This window comes from Pollicipes pollicipes, unplaced genomic scaffold, assembly GCF_011947565.3.
Source record: "Pollicipes pollicipes isolate AB1234 unplaced genomic scaffold, Ppol_2.1 Scaffold_3087;HRSCAF=3621_pilon_pilon_pilon, whole genome shotgun sequence".
Lineage (NCBI taxonomy): Eukaryota > Metazoa > Arthropoda > Thecostraca > Pollicipedomorpha > Pollicipedidae > Pollicipes > Pollicipes pollicipes.
In genome coordinates this window covers 37,335,556-37,348,633 of record NW_023596225.1, presented here as the reverse complement: position 1 = coordinate 37,348,633, position 13,078 = coordinate 37,335,556, and the positions used below count along the sequence as shown (strand labels likewise).

Here is a 13,078-nt window from a genome sequence, read left to right as displayed (position 1 = left end):
TCTGGCGTACTTGGCGTTTGGCCGCAGGTGCACCGGAGACGTGTGCAATGAAGAGCGCGCTTGTGGTCATTTTAAAGCCGTATATGGCCGGGATAAGAGAAGGCAAGACACAGAGGGGTGTAATGGCCGGGTAGTTAGCGCCTTCGGTGAGTGGTACGTGGCCTGGGTTCGAACCCCGATTGCGCCATGGGCCAAGCTAATATGGCTACAATCGCTGGCGCTCCAAGTAAGGGTGCGCGACAGGGTGCGTCGCATTGCCTTGATGATGAAAATAGAAATCGCCCAGACGTTCACCTACTTGCTCGTGGTGTGTACAAGTGCGTGCGCGCGGTGGTGCGTGCGTGGGCTCGGCACAAGTAGTTTGTTTACGCCGGAAATTACCGGTGTGTCAGTGCGCTCATTCTCAAACTCGGGCATGAATAGGCACCATATGGCTTTAAAACCACGACAACCTCCAGATGGAATCAACTTTACGTACACGGAAAGTTAAACTTCGGCATCACATGTCAATATAAGCGACCTGTTCGAGAGGCGCACATGGCCCATTTACGGCGTCCCTTCAGTGGCTGGGCGAGCAGCAGTCAGAACATCTCAACAGCAAGTTCATCATTCAGAGCACAAACCAGCTTCTCAACGCTATCAAGCTACCATGGAGAAAGGCTTTGTTGATTGTTTCCTCTAGTCCACGCCCGTAGGGCCAAATCCAAATTTTCAGAAGTTGGTCAGCCCGGGCCCCTCCCCCCCCCCCCCCCCCGGTTCTCGCACCCCTGGATCGGTGTCACTGATGCTCAGGACTGTCTTCGCACGTGCGGGTTGTACCAATGACCGTAGCGGGGTCTCATCACATCCAGCGGCCCCGAGCACCAGACAGTTTCCATCGCAAAACATAACGCTTGGGCTTCTTTTCGTAATTTTTAGGCAAAACTTCCCAATGTTTATATCAAACACTTCTGAGACCAGGACGAACACGGGGGAGATCAAAAGCAATAAAAAGTTCCAATGGTGTCAGTGACTCGGGGCCCTCGTATCAGCGTCATGTCACTGATCAGGCCGTCTGGCCCGCGGTGTGGCAAGAGCAATGTAATGCGGCGCTAGTCGGCCGTCAGGGTCGGCGCGCTGGGCAACAGCACCGCCCGCAGAGACTGCGCCGGCGCGCTCGGCAACAGCACCCCCGCCGAGACTGTGCCGGCGCGCTCAGCAACAGCACCGCCCGCCGGGATGCGTGCAACACGGCATAGGCGGCGCCAGGGACGAGCGAGAGTGGTGCACAGATGTGCGGTCAGCGCCGCTGATCCGCCCGCGAATCGGCCAGCCGGGACGAAGCGCTTCGCTTCCTCCATTTCAAGGAATGAAAATATCAATTCCGACGTCGACCTAACCACCTCGGAGGACTCCATGACTGGTGAGTGGCGTGCAAAGTCCGACCTGCAGGAGGGTATATTCACGCATTTTTTCGAACTCGGAGTACAAGTGTGATTGCGCGCAGCTGGAACCAAATAAGCCGCCCGTGACATCCATTGTGTGGCCGGTGGCACTTCGACCTCAGATGGGCTTCAACGCACCGACCGCCAGCCGCCTGTTTACGGCCGCGCAATCGCGTCTGACCTTGTGACGTCACAAGTCCCTTTACTTGCGTCTGCCCTTGGCAGCTCGCACTACGCCCAGCGCCGCCGACGCTGCCAGGCGCGGAGCCAGGAGAGAGGAGGGCGGTCGCAAGCTGGGGACGGGGCAGTTTTTTGGGAGGGGGGGGAGGGTTATATTTCAGAAGCCGGAAAGCGCATCGGGACCGCCTGTAATGGAGGAAAAAGCGCCAGCGGCCCCACCCCCATCCCATGGACGCTGGCAACGCGCCTGGTCATTTCCATCCATTCAGGCATGACCGCGAGGTTGTCTACCGAAGAGGTCATGGGTATGACCGTTGCGGGGGCAAGGGACGCGTACCGCCTGGCGTCAGCTGACGCAGACTGTGTGCGCGAGCATCGCGTGATGGGAGACAATCAGAAATACGGTGGATATGCGGTGGCGCTTAACACGTCTCCTGTGACGTGGTCGCGTATTGCCATACAGTTTCATGGGTGACAAACACGTCCTTGACCAAGGAAAGTGAGGTCAAAATTACAGTGCAAGCAATTGTGTGCTTTCGTGAATTTGGTTCAGTCAAAAGCATTAAGGAATTTTTAAAAGAAAGTCCTTTTATGTCATACAGATGCTTCAGGGGGTTGGAGCTCCGTCTAACGCCTATTGCTAAGTATGATAAGCTTAGACCGCTGCTGAGGGCGGTGAGTTCACGGAGTTTCAGTGCACTTCTTGAGAATGACGCTACATTTTTTTCTTCAAAACCTAAACAATCAATAACTTCTAAAGGACCACATCGCCAAATGATGCGTGGTGACGCAACATGCACAAATCCACTCTTTTGAAAAGCAGATTTCGAGGAGCACACGTGCTCCGAATGCCAGGTGCTGGCCGCGTCCTTGCACTGTTCCCCTTCTGCGCACTTCTGTGCTCCGCAGTAACGATGCACCTGAAACCGGCCATAGGCATCGAAACGGCGTGAGACACCGAGAGAAAGATCGTCCAAGCAGAGCGCCGCGGCTTCTAATCCCGACAGGCGAATACAGAGCGCGATAAATTTCGTTTTGTCTTTTTTATCTTGAATTAATGCTTCAAGCTAACTTTACGTAATCAGCAAGGAATCCAACATATTTTCCAACATGTTCCAAAGTCACAAACAGCTCATACGGATACTTCAAAATTAGTTTTCGCCGAACCCTAAGCGTAAAAAGCTCCGAGCCATCCGCCACGCCCCCCGACATCAACTCGATGTGCGAAAAAAGGCTGAAGGGGCCGCTTTTTGCACCTTCACTGCAATCTTGCACTACGTTGCACCAAGATTTCGTTCATAAAGTATGTCGACCCCGCGCTCACATACACGGGGTTCATGTTGATAACATGCATCGATGCACATGCAGTGAGCACACACCGTGACATGCAGCTGCAGCGGTAGTATGGAATGACATGGCGAAAGATAACTGCTCACATCTTGCACATGGGTTGCCCGGCACCGGCAACAGCACCGTCCCCATATGCTGAACACGCGATGGCCTAAAAAGATGGTCGCGCCGCAGCTGCCAACAGCAGCCATGCAGCGCAGGTATTTCCACCTGCGGAAGCAGCTGACCGCAAGCATGGCTGGCAGCCAGCGAACAGGGAGTCCGCCCGTCGTGTGATGCGAACGTCCCCGCTGCGTGGCGGATGCCCCCCCCCCCCCCCCTGCTCTGCTTGGGAGCTGCCAGCGCGGAACGACGAGGCTTTGTGCCGCCGACAGCCATATTTCCCTGAGCGTAGCTCTTTCTCTAAGTATGCACTGGCTCCACTGGAATCAATGACATTTTAACGTAGTTTGCCGAAAGACCTGGGATCAGAATCAGGGAACTTGATGTAAGTTTCGACCAGAGCGCTCGTGGAATAAGGAATGTATTTACGATTTTGGCAGGTGATTCCCCAAGACCCAGGACTTACTCGCAATCCTTGACAAAAGCTCTTCCCAGATTAAGGCTTCCCTTCTGCATCCACGCACATGTCTAGTGTAAGTCCTAGCACGCAACGCAGCTACATCATCCCGTGGTCACATGTTCACGGCCGGCTCACAGCGTTCAGAAAGTCGGTGGGTCGTTGAAATGTTGAATGCAAGGCGTGCTGCTAATCAAGAACGCTCGTCGAGCGCAGGTGTAGTATGTACTAGTGCATCGCTCCCGAGACCGCCTACAGACTGCATACTGCGTACCTCTTTGCACAAGTGAAGCTGACGTCTAACATCCGAACAAATATGCTATCTTCCAAAATACGGTACAGTCTTCGCAGCTCTTTGTCGGCATTTTTCTTCGCGGTGAACGTCAATAGCACCCAGCAGGAGTCTAGAGACAGTTGTTTGTTCAAGCTTCGGAAACAAACAATGCAGTGTTGGCACAAGTTTTATCACAGCAATGAAACGGTCGTTGTTATTCATGCACATACAACTCCACTAACAAAGCATGCGCTTGTACGTAAACATGGTGGGATATACGGAGGTCCACCCACGTGAATCCGGCTTTTAGCATGTCCATGTGTTGCAGCAGCATCTCATAGGCGCAGTGTGTTTTCGAGAAAGACAACTGAGCCATGGTACTTGAAGATCTCGAGTCATAAACTGTCCACTGGGAAGTACTCAGCATGATCCGACGACCTGGAAAAGTTACACTTGTGCTGCTTCGTAATTTCGACAATCTACCGCTATGTTTTCTGAAATTAGGGATTGTTTCCATCTGACAACAAGAACAGCCGAGATATTGCCGGCTTGATAATATAGGCATTATCTACACGAGTTTGCACATCCAGTGTCCTTCCCGGAGCACGTTTCTTGTTCGAAAATCAAGGCGCCCGCCCACGAACAACAGTGACCTGAACTAGTCACAGGAAACAAACTAAAACAGTGGGCTGAGCGCCGACCAGCGGCTCGAAAGAGAAGAGGAGGGCGTGGAGTCACGACACCTCTTGCAGGCCAGCGTGGGATCGATCTTCGGCGGCACCCGCCCGCCGGGCACACTGGGTCATGGATCAGTGACAGGCGGAGATCACCCCACTGCGAACAGAGGGGTGGTGCAAGCCGGATGCCATACCGATTGTCAAAAGACTCGCACCGTGCTCAGAGAGGGAGAGAGAGAAAGGGGAGGAGAGAAACACTCGTCGCCACGTGGCCGGAGATCTCTCGCTCGCTCAAGTTTGCCAAAGGGCAAAGGCCACGGAAAAGCTGAAAGCTACCGGCGGAGACTTTGTGCGAGGCGTGAAACGGCGCTGATATTTTCGGCCGCCGTCAATGGCTGAACGGACTGCTGCGACCAGAAACGGACTCACACCCGGGGACAAACACAGCTCCGGACGTAACAGTCGTCTCTGGCTGTGCCGTGACAGAGTCGCGCACAGCTGCTCATCTGGCGAACACACCGGCACGGCCCGACGAAGACCACGCCACGCGCATGTGAAAGGCGAGCCAAGGTCGCGCCGGCGACGACCATGCAAGTGTGCGCGTCTCGTTAAATTCCGCCTGGTTTTGCAACTGCAACTTTTATAACGCTAGCGCAATGATGGCAATACGTTACGCAAGCCGTGCCGCACCAGCACATGTGATAAATACTGCACGCATGTTATGATAAACATAACCGTGATGATAATTAGAGCTTCCTGGCGTGTTGACTGACGCTGTCACACAGGACCAAAATCACAATACGCTGACGCCGGCTCCATCCTGGCCAACACGTCCTCCGCGCGTGCAGTCATGCGTGTCGCACCGCCAAGAAAAGGTCCGCACCGCGGCGGCGGCGTGGCCAGCTGTCCCCCGGAGCAGTCGTGACCTTGACAGAGGGCGCGCCGGCCCGTCGCTCCGGCCGTCGGGCCCCGCTCAGACAGCGGTGCATGCATTACGGCGGTGGGCCGACGCGCGCGCGCCCCGGGGCGTTGCGACACGCAGCGCAGGCCCGCCCGATATGGCGTCATACGCCGGAACTGGCCTCGTGGAGACAAGTCTGCCCGGCGAGGGGCTGCCTCAGAGCGGGGGGAGGGGACTGGAGACTGGGAACGGCCGGATACGCGTAGGGCGGGGGGTCGTATGAGGGAAACAGTTGCCTTTCTACAGTGAGCTTTCCATACCAGCAGCAAAAAAGTCACGAATATCAGCATGGTCCGAAAAAACACACAAGTGCTTTGTTTCAGACACCATACTGTTTTCCAAAATCCTACACAGATGCACCTCAGTACAATTTTTTGCGACGTCATTTCGCTTTTCAGTCATCGTAAATTGGCAAGGAACGAGGTGACTGTCTGTACCAAAACCACAGGTCATAAAAATGCCTCGAAACGAATCCAGACGGTGCCGCAGCGTCCGGAACAGTCCGTTCTGTCCTAAAATGTTATCTGACCTTTAGAACGGCCGCTGCCACTGGCCGTGGGCCATCCCAGTCAACGACAAATAGCGAGCGCCTATAGCAATTCGAACCCACCCCGCCACGGGTGGGTGGGTCGAGACAGGCGCTCTAATCAGCTGAGCAATCGGAACAGACACAAAAAGTTGTGGGCGGTACTCAGCCTAACTTTTATTCATCGTTTGACGAAGTAGTTCCACTAAACAAAGGATGCCCATTAATGCGCTTACTGTTCGACATTGCATAACTTCCTGAGTAACTGCTTTTGACTTCGTGTGCTCTAAGACAGGCGAGTCGCATATCTTGAATTCCTAAGTCCATACGTCATTAATCCTTGCGAAAATTTCAGCATGCAGGCGATGATCTTTAAAATGGTCGCATTTGAACCGCGACAATACATCTCACATGACAGAACCAAAATAACAGCATCCCAAGGCACCTTGGGCTCATGCTCGTTTCGAGTACATACTCTGACAACGAACACTGTACGCACAGCCTGCCTCGTCACTGGGCGAGGCTGCGTGGTAAGCAACTGGGCAGCATGACAGTGCCTATCGCAACCCAGTCCCCGGCCGGACCGTGTCGCCGCAGCAGGCCCCATGGATGCTGCTGCCCGCCAAGAGTTGGTCGTCATGGAAACGACTGACACGCCGCAACGGTAGTGATGGAAGATCATTTCGGGATACAAAGTGCTTCCAGTGGCATTTTAAATGTGCACATCCATTCACGTAGGACAACGACAACCCGAATGCAGCTTTTAAAAAATCGGAGAAGGAACGGACTACCGTTTGAAGTTAGGTTATTGCCACGCATCGTCCTGAGACCAATTTCAAACTTCCGCGGAAGGTAAAAAAGAATCGGCTCCTTGCCCTCCCCGTTCCACCGTCTATGCGACTGTGTCAGCTTAAAACACTTTCAGGGACTTTTTGCCCGTAAGCAGTGCACATGCTCCCCAGCTCTGAGTATGACCCTTCACAATGCCACCCGATTGTGACTGGTGCGATGTTCCATGCACAGGAAGGACGAAGGAGAGTGGGGCGCTTTGTACGCTTTGCATGCACGGCCCCCGATGACGCCAGATTGTGACATTAGCCCATGAACATGCATGGCAGATTGGCCTCATTACGTGCAAAATCACTGTCTCGGAGCCCTAACCACTTTTGATCACCACCGGGCGACGGGGGGGGGGGGGGGGGAGAAAACAGACCAGTGACTGTGACGTCGGTTAGGGGCCCAGCTCTTTTGCAGCGATGTCGTCAGGGCCAGTTGGAAGCTGCTGCCCAGGAGAGTGGGGGAACAGCGGGGCCCTACTCGAGGTAACACCAATGACAGAGCTTGGGTGACCGGCTTCCCCAGAAACAAAATGATTACTTCTCCGGGGAAAGTTGAGCTGCAAACCAAGTGCCGTGATTAGGCTATCATCTTTGTTAAAACGTTGCCTAACAACACTTTCCAGGCTCCGATTAGACAGCTTTACATCCGAGAACAGCCTGCTCAGTCAGCCCCACTCAACGCCACTTCGTGCCTGTGCTCGCTTTCATTCGCCTTTGGCAACCCGTCCCCAGTTCATTACACTTCCGGATCTAGTTGCAACACGCGCGACGCTCGCCATCACCCGAGTCCCAAACCGACGGCACTCCTCCCTACATCCTGGAGCACGGCGGCGAGCGCGTGAGACCGCCCCGCACTCTGGCCTCGTTCAGCTACGTGCGGCGTCCGGTGGCGCAGCGTGGCGTGTTTTGCCGCCGTCAGCGGCCGCGTTGCTGGCGCCGGAGCCGGCACACTTTCCGGTCCGGGAGAGGGTCGCCGGCCGGATCTGGCGGGCACCGGGATAGTCTGGCGGTCGGCGCCGGCACGACGGAGGAGGAGGAGGAGGAGGACGGTGACTGAGACTGAGTCGGAGTCGGAGTCGGAGTCGGAGTCGGAGTCGGAGACAGAGACAAAGACGAAGGCGGAGATGGAGACGGAGACATAAACGGAAACTGGCACAGAAACAGAGGCGCAGAAGAAAAATGAAAATAAACAGCACGAAAAGGAGGGGAGAGCACGCAAGCGAGGGCGTAAACGCAATGCAAACCGGACGGTAGTAAAAAAAGAATGAGTGTACTAGAACATCGGGTCCGTGTCAGAAGAGGCAGCCCTTTTGACTGGACTATCCCATGCCTACATGTACACCCAAGAGAGGCCGGACAATTTCCTTCGCAGCTTTAGCAATGCAATCATGGGAAGGCCGTAGTGAAAGCCGCTTGGAGTAACCACTTCTTGGACAGGCAAGAAAGCACCATGAGAACTCAAACAGTGCCCTACATCCGCCACCGCTGTAGACACGCTGGGCTCCATGATCACGTTGCTGTCACTTGGCATCTGATCATTGACCAGAAAAGAAGAGTTGCATTGACGTAGCCGGGGTCTCACCCAGGAGGGGATACATTGGGTAATAAGGAAACTATCCGGCCGTGTGGTTCCCTCATTGTCGCTCATTGTATTTTTTGTTTCGTTTTTTTAGTTGTCCTTGTAGGCTTGGTATTTAAATATGATGCTTCGTAAGCCCGTTTCGTAATTCAAAAAGCTCTTTGGGAGCCTCACGCGGACACAGGCCTGCTGAGGCCTTTGGTCCAAAGGTGACCCCGCCACCCCCCAGAGTGAGGGGGAGGCATGACCCACAAGCTCTCCTTAACTACCCCCGGACAAGTGCATTGCATTACCCAACAAATCCGACCACGACGCGGAACAACATAATGCTTCAGGGTAAGTTAGTGTTATAAGTGAATGTAAAAGAAGCCCTAGTTTTACGGCATCGTTAGGTCTCACAATGAAAACAATCAGCTTTCAAAACAGTATTGCTTATATGCTTTATTACAAGCGTCGTCATAGTGCATGTCAATGGATGCTTCATGTCTTCATTTGCCCTACGCCTCCTGGTACATCGCAAGTTGGTAATGATCAGTGCTAAAGCTCTGATCGTTACCAAGGCTCGCCGAGGCACGGTCGGCCCGGGTGCCCGGTCTCCCACAGTCCGGGCCAACAGCACTCGGCGCGTCACCATCAGGGTAGCTGTCGTCACGACCACGTCACAATGCGGGCGCGCAGCGGCCGGTGACGCCCGGACGGTCTCGGGCTTCGCCCCCCCCCCCCCCCCCCTCCTCACTCCCCAACCGCCCGCGCCATGGCCTCTGACCTTCGCTGTTTCGAAATGGCACGGCTCAATCAGGGTCACGTGGTCGTAGGCCCCGGCGCAAGGACAGCGGCAGTGGGCCAGGCGGGAGGCCCGTAGTGCCGCCAACACTCAAGGTCTCAACACTCCAGTATGATAACAGGATCGCCGCCAGCGTTGCTCGCGGCGCCGGTGGGGGAACTATGAAGCAGTGTCCCATGGCGGGAATATTCATGCAGAATACACACCAGGGCCGACGGAAGTGACAGTGGAAATGTGGGAACCGGATGTTTTTCATGTACGGCAACTGTGACCTTGGGCCTTGCACTGCTGGTTTATTAAGCCTCAGCTGGAGTATGCTGCGGATAGACGTTTGAACAGCCATGTGGCTTACGCCAGTGTTGCTATGAGGGCTGAACACTTGGTTTGGTTTCGGTGTTTCAATGTCCGGAATTTGTGTATAATTGCGATAGCTGTGTTCGAGTGAATTTATCACATCCGGGAGATATCCAAATGTATTTTCAATTGAATTCAAGTATGGGAGAATTCTGGATCAAGGAGATGGATCATTTTCAAAGGTCAGCACAGACGATCCCCATTTTTCACCACCTGCATAAATAAGATAATTCAAAGAGCTCAGATAAGTAAAAACAATCCAGTACATAATAGAAAGTTATGGTATCTCCTGCCGAACCCACCAAAATTTATTGTGCTCTATGCCTGGCGATCGTAAAACAGCAATTGCTGCGCATTGCCGTCTAAAACATGTTTGCATGGAGCCCGGCAGACTAGTGGTGTCCCAGCATTGCGAAATAGGCCATCAATGCTAGATTTATGCCCAAGAGTCAGGGAGATAGAGGGCATGGAAGTTAACTGCTAGGTCCGATCCGTGTGTGATACACGGATCGGATGTGTGTCACCTGTGATAGAGATAGAGCGCTGTGCTGCAGTGTACCGTGTATTTCTTTAATATTTGCGTAGCTTTTCGGCGGACATTGTAATTATTTCGATTATTCCAGCACGGACTTTGGCAAGTGAAAATTCACCAAATCCGTATCCGAATGCTCAGCTTTTTAATAACGTATCACTGATAATTGCAAGGCAAGAGGGAGGCCCAGCGGTGAGCGGGCCGCGTAAACATCGGGTTGGTGACTGACTAACTACGCCAGCGCCAGCGGGTCAGTGATGGTGGATAGCCAGCTACGCAAGCGCCAGCGGGGCAGTGGTTTTGCCAGCGCCAGCGGGGCAGTGATGGCGGATGGCTAGCTACGCTAGCGCCAGCGGGGCAGTGGTTTTGGGATGGACGATGCCAACTGCAGCTACGCCAAGTCTCGATTCGTTACGCTCCATCAACTTTTTCACCAACTCCACGCAAAGTGCGATTACTCTTTTGGGCATCAGTCATGCACCAGCCCCGTAAACTGCATAATTTATTAAGCAACACAAGGCACGCTTATCTTCATAAGAAGACTCACAGGACATCCAGTATCATTTACTCCGCACAAAATACCATCGAGATCGCCTGCGCAACCAGCCCCAACAACGCCGTTGCGCCATTGTTGTCAGGACCGATGCCCGTGGTCCAGGCCGGCGGCTATCGCTGTGACCATGGGTCCGTGCCCCAGTGACCCAGACCGTGACCCAAGGCCGGTCACATGACCTACGCGTACCTAGCACCGTGACTTGTTTCCCGTCACCCAGCATCCGTGACCGGCGGCCCCTGTACTGGCACCCCGACCGTTTTTCAAGACAGCCTTCCGCGACAACATCCCGTGACGAATGTCACATAATCGGCCACCGTCCTGCTGCTCTCCCTCCCCCCCCCCCCCCCCCCCCCACTAGCCCAGCGCGGTCCAGCGCGCGGCCGGCGGCGCCGCTCACCTTCCCGGCAGGTGAGGATCTGCCGGCTGCGGCGGACGAAGTCGCGCAGCTCGGCCAGCGCCCGCTCTCGGCCCTGCTCGTCCTCGTTCAGGTCGAGCCGGGCTCGCTCCAGCACGCAGCGGCTGAGCGTGCGGCGCGGCACGTCGGCCTCCTCCGTCAGCGGCAGCTCGAGCTTGCCCATGACAAGCGGCCTGCAACAGAGAGAGGGAGAGGGGAGTCAGAGGGAGCTTAGTGCGGCCAGCCGCTTTACACAGCGGTATACTGTGTTTAAGCCTTGAAGGTGCAGGTGGCGGCTCTTAAAGAGCCGTGTCATGTGCTTTGAGAGTCGAGCACGCAGCCTGAAGACGTGGACGCGTCTGCATGATCTGCGAATGCTTCCTTCAGCAGTTGCTTTCGGCACCAAGACAAAGACGTTACTTAACTTACTAACATCGATTGAACATTACGACTGCTTACGGCACTTCCAGCGCACATTTTTTGCAAATTTTGCTCATTTCCCATCCGAACGGTGGCGTCATCCCTCAGCAGCTGGTCAACGAGGACAAGGTCGTCACGCAGCGTCATGGGCATGAGACTCGTCGGTACCATTTGAGCGCATAGCAAGCTATCGGGGCGCCTCTCACCGCGAAGTGTCACAGTTGAACAGATGTGGGTCAAGAGGTAAGCAGCTGCAGCGGTTTTACGAGGCCGTGCTGAGGCCTCGCCAGACCATGGGCCCATCAGCTGGAAAGACGAGCGGGCCGCATTCCAGGCCAGGCCGCCCAGGAAGGGAGAGCCCGCTCACGGACCACCCCCGCCGCGCAGCCGTGACCCACATGGTCTCCAAACATAGAACCTGTCTCGGCTTTAGGGCACGCTTTCAGCAACATCATTGGATCCGGAGCGCCTAGGACAGCACAGAGAGACCAGTTCGGACACATTTTAACACTCGAACGCCCCGACGCGTGTCTCGGTCAATCTGGACTTCGGGCCACACACGCACGTACGACACGACAGACAGCCCATCAAATTTGGACCTACGAATGTAATTAAAGCTGAACCACAAAGACCATGGCGCCAGCGTGTTAGAAACGTGTCACAGGCTTAATGACCACCTGGGCGGGGAGCCGGTCACCGTCACAGACTTCACCGTTTATGGGGTGCCGACACATGGAAGACGTCCCGACACCGACGAGTTCTGAGCGCACTGACGTCACCAGCCATTCAGCGTGCGCATCCAGAGCCCCCTGGAGGCGCCGACGGCGAGCGTCCGCCGTCGCGGACGCGGCGTCGGACCCCGCGTCACGCTGCGCGTCACGGCCTCGTGACGCGGCGCGTGGCCATGATCCCGAGGGCCGGACGCGCTGGCGGGGAAACCTCACGCGAGGGACGCCGTTTCTGGTGCTCCGGTTTCGGCGCGTGAACACGCGAAGGGTGAGAGCGCTACCGCTGAATTGGCTTGGTAAACACCCTCCAGCGGGGCAAGGTAAGTATAGCGTCTAGATGTCTAATTATGTTGGTGAAATGTGTTGTTTTGAAGGTGCGAACAGACTAACATAATGTGTGGGGTAGACAACGTGATATGGCGTCAAATTATGCACTCAATTAATATAATGTTATAGGAAGGAATACAAGGCGACGGCTTCCTTACCGGTGACCCACGACCTCCCCCTATCCCAAAATCCATAAAACCAATCTAGTAAATATCCCGCACCTTCCATCTCGTCATGAAGTACGAGGTACGGTCACTGCCATACCGAGGTGCCTGTCATCCCATGGCGCTGGCGGCGCCGGGGACAGCGCCGAGGAGTCACCCCTGGACGGCGTTTCTGATCGGGGGGAGGGGGGGGGGCAGTGCGTGATGCCCGCCCGGCGACCGCTGTGGTTTCACGGTCGTCGCTCGCACGCGGAGAGTGCCGCCGACGTCGGGCGGAGCGCCCGGTGTCCGCTACGCTCAGCGGCTGCGCGACACGGCGCTGGCGCCGGCCGGGCTCGACCCAACTCACGGCGGGGGACCAACGGCGGCCAGTGGACCGCAACCGACTGATTGGCCGGTAACTGGACCAAGGTTCGCGCGGCCGGGACTCGGAGTGGGAGGGGTTCCTGT

General features: G+C 55.4%; 1 protein-coding gene across 1 annotated transcript in view; it reads right to left on the bottom strand.

The window, feature by feature from the left end:
* The window catches only part of LOC119090400 (clavesin-1), a 29,569-nt gene that overhangs the window by 8,377 nt on the left and 8,114 nt on the right, over positions 1-13,078 (bottom strand). The window contains exon 2 of the mRNA XM_037213193.1: positions 10,993-11,183. Coding sequence (XP_037069088.1) covers positions 10,993-11,173 — 181 coding nt within the window. The 5' untranslated portion in view covers positions 11,174-11,183. The remainder of the gene's footprint in view (positions 1-10,992; positions 11,184-13,078) is intronic.